This window comes from Frankliniella occidentalis, unplaced genomic scaffold (assembly GCF_000697945.3).
Source record: "Frankliniella occidentalis isolate FOCC.00 unplaced genomic scaffold, Focc_3.1 Scaffold93, whole genome shotgun sequence".
NCBI lineage: Eukaryota > Metazoa > Arthropoda > Insecta > Thysanoptera > Thripidae > Frankliniella > Frankliniella occidentalis.
Window position 1 is genome coordinate 844,488 of NW_026267222.1, and position 6,154 is coordinate 850,641.

Consider the following 6,154-nt stretch of genomic DNA (forward strand, 5'->3'; position numbering starts at 1 on the left):
ACGCCCCACCCCCCGAGTGGCACCAGCACCGACACGCTCACGTCCAAAAAACAAAAGGGGGTAAAATTATCCTCGGCAGCAGCCAGGCTAGGATTGTGCGAGGGGCCGGAGCGTTTACACAAGGTGCCTCACCTCCAACCCCGGACACCCACCCCCCACTCATCGGAACCCCAAACAAACCAAGCGGATAAACTTGTTTCATTTTCCCTAATGTCATATGAAATGTCCTATTTTTGTGTCCGCACAATTACATTTGGTCTGTGTCCTCTCTCTCTCTCAGCGCGTGGTGGGCATGTGGAAGCGCTACTGGTTCGTGCTGGAGGGGCGCCTGCTGCTCTACTACAAGTCCCAGCAGGAGTACGCCCGCCTGTCGCCGTGCCGCGGCTCGCTCAACATGGGGCTGGCCTCGTGCGTGCGGCCCGGCGCCTACCAGCAGGACCAGCACGTCCTCGAGGTGCTGCTGCGCTCGCACGTCGTGTCCCTGGTGAGTCTCGCGCCCTCGCCCGCGCCCGCGCCAGCCCCCCGGGGCCGCGTCGTCGGTCGTCTCCATTAAGTTTAAGGATCGCCATCGCCAGGGGAAAGTGATGAGTAGTACTTCAGGGTACAATTACTATGATCCCCTCGAAAAAAAATTCTGAGCGGAGGAACGCGGAGAAAACCTGTATCTATGGAAGGCCTTACCTTACTTTAAGCTTATCCCTATTTTGGTTGAGGTGTTTCCAAACTTCTCTCGCCTGCCCACAGCGCGCCAAGGACCGCGCTAGTCAGGAGCAGTGGCTCAAAGCCCTCCTGGACTCCATGGCGTCGTCTACGGCCACGTCTCCGGGGAAGGACAGCGCCTCCCGCGCCAACGGCTCAGGGTCCAAGGCGCCGCTGCACTTCCGGTACCCTTCGGCGGACAACCTGAGCAAGGCGGAGGTGGGTAGTATACTCACAAACACTGGTTTTACGAGACTTTTTGACACGTGTTTTTTTTTTTTCACGGGCATCCGAACGCCAGTTTTTGATCTGGAAATGGAACCTGATTAAATATCCGTTACAACACAGTGTATTGACAATACTTTCTGAAGGAATTGAACTGTCAATATCTCAATTAAAAAGTTGTAGAGAGTGTAGTGGGCAAGTAGCTCACGTCGTGTACAATTGCAGACTGTGCCCCGTATCGCACGTACCGCACGCTCGCTGCCCGCGTGCGAGGGGGGAGGCTCGCACATCGCCATTCGTCATTGTCTGTTCCCCGAACTGCCCGCGGACTCGTATGTCCGTGAGCGGGTGGTCGCGACAGTTGCCTGGAACCTTCCGTGGTGCGAGACGGGGTGTCCTGCGGTAGAGTCTTATACTAACCTACCCAGAAGAGGACGCTATCCCGCGGCGCCGGTGCGCTGGGCGGTGGAGGGGAGGTGCGGGGTCCGCAGGGGCGAGGTAGGCCGTCCCGTCGAGCGCCGGTGCGCCGCGGGCCTGCCTACCTCCAAGGCGCCCCCAGCCCAGCGCACCGGCGCGCGGTATACAGCCTGCAACAAAACGTACACGATGCGGACTGCCCAGGGGCACCGTGTGTCCTATACGGCGCCTGGTTTTGACCTCTTGCATTATTTTGCCTGTCCCCAGAGTCCGCAGGAGCCGGATGCCGGGAGCGCCGGTCGAAAGGAAAAGCACCGTACACTTCCCAACTGGGCGAGCAGCCGGACGCCCTCCACCGAGTCGCAGCTGGTGTCGGTCCCCGAGAAGGCGCCCGTCTGCAAGGAGACCCCCGATGGGGTGCAAGAAGTGCCGGCCGGCGGGGTGCACGTGGCCCCGCGCAAGACGCTCGCCAGCAAGGTGGCCCACGGCCAGCTGGCGCGCCAGGGCTCCATCCTCCCCATCCTCGGCAGGAAGGACAAGGCGACGGCCCACAGCTCCCCGCAGGCGGTGCATCCCATGGGCGGAGGGGGGCAAAGCTCCACTCCGTTTGGGAATCAGCGCTACTCCTTTCACGGCCTTCAGAAGACGGACGCTCTCTCCCCAACCGAGGCCGGGGCGCAACGCATGTCCAGCGCCAAGAGTAAAGACGGGACAGACTCGGGCAAACACAAGGGCTACAAGAGCTTTGAGAATGTACTGAAAAAACAGCTCAGCTTCTCTAGTCCGACCAGTCATAAGGATGTGATACTTCAGAAGGATGCAAAAAACACACAAGTCCTGGAAGAAGTTTCAAAAGCACCCAATGGTATAAAAAACATTCATCTGTGCAAATTTTGCCAAGCGCCTATGAACTCTATAAATACAAATTGTAACTGTCAAAGCACCAGCACACCCATTCTAGAAGAAGAGAAGGAAAATATGCTCATGCAGAATGGAATATCTCAGAAATTTCATCCAGATGAAAATCAAAACAATCAGGTGTTGACAGGCTCATTTGAAAGGAAGAAAGGCAAGACAAGTCTAGGAAGAAAGTGTTCAGCTTCTGAAAAAGATCTTCTAATTGCTGGTGGTGTTGACTTGAGTTTTGGGAGTCCAGAAGGATTAGAATTTCCAAAGCCAACAAGATGCACTTCTGCAGATGAGTTGTGGTCTCCTCCTCACCGGAAAAACTACCAAGAGCCATGTATGAAATACAACAATTTTGAACATGTTGGTGCAGAGGGGCACTACTTTTCGGCCTCTGATGTAAATCATCCAACACACCCATTAGATCCCATTTTGTCTGAGCCAACTGGTTCTGACAAAAGTAGATTGGTCAAATTATCCATTCGTCAAAGACTTCTCCATGGTAATGGAGAGTATATTAAGTATTCTGAGCCTGAAGATTGTGATAAACGGGATTCTACATTGAATACTACATCAGATTCTCAGACAGCAGATTTGAAAATAAAACAGAAAATACCTAAGTTAAGAAAACGGAAAGGTTCAACAAGCAAAGATACTTACAATCTGGTTGAAAATGGTGAACACAAGAAGCGGGCATCTGTTCGCAATCGATTGAGCTTTTTGACACGAGTTTTATCACATGTCAGGCGCACCAAATCAGAGGACGTCATGGACCATCCAGAGACAGAAGGCTTCTTCACAGATGATGCTTTCCTCTCCCCACATCCTGATATGCATTCTATAAAGTGTACAACACCTGTGTCTCGAGTACTGGATGATGTCAAGAAAATGGTTTGTATTATCTTTATTCATAGCATCAGTTACAGTATACTTTTATGTGTAGTAGCGGTTAAAATTAAAATTTTGGTCGAGTATTCTTTTTATAAAAACTGTTTTGGGATTTTTAAAATTCAGTTTCATAAATTGTGTACTTTTGGTTTGGCAGAAAAGAAGCATGAATTGGTATTATCTGTTACCCGTAGTTCTTTTTCAGTTTTGATCTATTTGAAGTAGTTTTAAATCATGTGCATGGTATCATGGGGTTTTACAATGTAAAATATTTGGTGCATGTTCTGTCCCAGGAAACTGTTGCAAACCCTACTAGTGGAGCCAAGTTCCAGCTTGGTCCAACATCCCCAGGTTTTGGTGAGGCCCCTGAAGAACCACCCCCTGACTATGACTCTGGTAAATTAGTTAGACAATAGTTTGAGAAAACTTCATTATTTTCATACTCTTCACTATCATCATGTTTTGCTTTGCACTTGGTCTGTCAAATAAAATTCTTTCATCTACATTTTTATCCTCATGTATCTCATGTATTTGTGCTATTATGTTACAGTTGGCGTGGAGCCAATAATGGAAGTTGCTGGCTGCTCAACAACTGATGAACCACCTCAACTTCCCCCCAGGAGAATGAAAAGACCCCGTTCTCCATGGCATGATGTACCTACAAATAATTCTCCAGTTATAGATATGGATTCTGAAACCAGGCAAAGACTTTTATCAGCTGCGAAATATGGACGTGTTATTGGTACTCGAACAACTCACAGCATGGATTTTTATGAGTGGAGTGATTCACACCCAAGTGATCACTCACAGCATCATGCATATGAAGTAGTATCAGGTGATACATCACCAGCTGGTTCAAATGAACATTTAGCAATATATTTAAGCTCAGAATCAAGTGATGAAGAATTTCATGAGGAGGTTGTGCTTCGTAGAAATTTACAAGATAGAGAGTTTCTGTTTGGCACCAACAACCACCAACCGAATCCATTTGGAAATATTTCTAGCTCAACAGCAATGGAACCACTAACAATAAGCACTGATACCTTGCCTACTTTAGATAGTTCTGGCAGAGTTGGTCTTTCCCATGTAGAGGCAATGAAGCTCAATTTGTTAATGGAAGCCCAGAGAACATCCACGGCATCAGTAAAAAGACAAAGGGAGGAGCGTGAAAGGCAGGAGTGCATGAAAACATTTTTCACAGCAGATAATGTGCATCATGATGTTTCTCTCTACCAAGTCTCAAATGATTGCCTGCAGCTGCCTCCAGAAGAATTTGCAGATAAAGTGGAAAGTAAATTCAATGTGGTGAATGAAAAGACTGAGGAAGTAATGGCAGAAGTACAAGGACTACTTTTGCCAATAGAAAACCTAATCCATAGTTGCACCAACATTCCAGTTAATAGTACTTTTAGTGAAATAAATAAAGATGAGGACTTCAAAGAAATAAAATCTAATTTATCAACAAACAAAATTTTAGATGAACCTCCAAAATTACCAATTAAGAAATTAAACAGTGTTTTGAAATCTCACATCACTGAGTCAAAACCCAATGATGAGCTGAATGACTTACTTGCTCAACTGGCAGGTATGACAACTGCACCACTGCTTCCAGTTGGGACTACATGCAGTTTGCAGATAACAGCCCATGATTCAGACACTGAAGTAGTTGGTGATGTTTCTGTCCGAAAACAGGTAATTGTAGATGCTGATGGTACTTGTGGCCAAGAGGATAGTTAAACAAAGCATAAATGATAAATGTCTTTTAATTACAGAGTCTTTCATTGGAAGCTGTTACTACTGTATGTGATTCAGACCCTGACTATGATGTTCCACGACCTCATGCTTCTTTGCTCCACATTCTTCCACAAAATGGTAGATCTTTATCTCGAGCCGATGATGATGGTATTGTTGTTGAAGCTACTCATTTCTTCTCAAGACCAGAAACCCCAAGGTAAACACCAAATCCAGATGTCAAATCACATAAGTTTGACTCCACATTATCTTTTGTTTGGCATGTTACAGGCATGGAACAGCTGAAGACCAAAGTTGGAATGGACACATGTCACCTGATTCCCTCGATTTCCCTTTCTCATCAAGGAGGTCTATGAATTGGGATTCTTCTTCCTCTAGTACCAGTAAAATTCAGAACAAGCAGGACTCTCAAAAACAACGTTCAAAGAAAGATAGGAGTAGACGGGCAACATTAAATGGACCCATTACACAGAAACCATTAGAATCTACTCCACAATTTGATGAACCTCTAGTGAGACGAAATTCAATGGAGCTTCCTACAATGGGCTCGGAAACAATTGTACATAGGGCGATTCTAAACCAAAAAGAAAGAGGGATGAACGAGCCAAAGTCGATAAAGAAACTATCTGCATATGAAGGTACCATTTGTGAACACAGCTCCTCTCCCTATCAATCATTAAATTTAAATACTTCTGTAAGTGTAGGAAACCTAAGTAAAGCACTTGAAGCTTCGACCTCTTTGGAAGATATAAGTGAAAGATCAGAGTTGAACTCTGATTCAACCCCTTCACAGCCTCAAGATATCTTGACCCACAATTCCAGGTTGCTAACAAGACATGAGGATTTAGATATGGACTCATTAGAGGCATCAGAGCTTAGAAAACTAGAAGTTCCTGAGATGGGTCTTCCAGCATTGGTATCAATTGTGGAAGAACCAGATATTCTTTCTGATAAAAGTGATGGGCCTATGGGAGTAGAATATCAGTCTAGTGGCTCTGCATCCGAAGGAGCAATGATGGTAGGCAATTCTGACAGTTCAGCAGGTCAGTTAACCACTTACAATACAGACACTGATATGGAGATACCATCAGATGATGAAGTTTGTCAAAAAGAACAGATTTCTACTGAGATCCAAAGTATAGGAAAGATAATTGAACCTGACAGTCTTTTAGAACCATTTCCATCTGGAAAATTACTTGTTTGTGAAAATGTTACTGTTGAAATTGATACTACAAAAGATGAATCTTTAGAAACTGATTCCTTGGAA

General features: G+C 46.2%; 1 protein-coding gene across 1 annotated transcript in view; it reads left to right on the forward strand.

Annotated features, from left to right (window-relative positions):
• LOC113212413 (uncharacterized) overlaps positions 1-6,154 on the forward strand; it is a gene marked incomplete in the record, with an annotated part of 51,076 nt that overhangs the window by 35,626 nt on the left and 9,296 nt on the right. Inside the window, 7 exon segments of the mRNA XM_026431094.2 lie at positions 281-484; positions 745-918; positions 1,609-3,138; positions 3,429-3,531; positions 3,686-4,827; positions 4,908-5,086; positions 5,158-6,154. Coding sequence (XP_026286879.2) covers positions 281-484; positions 745-918; positions 1,609-3,138; positions 3,429-3,531; positions 3,686-4,827; positions 4,908-5,086; positions 5,158-6,154 — 4,329 coding nt within the window.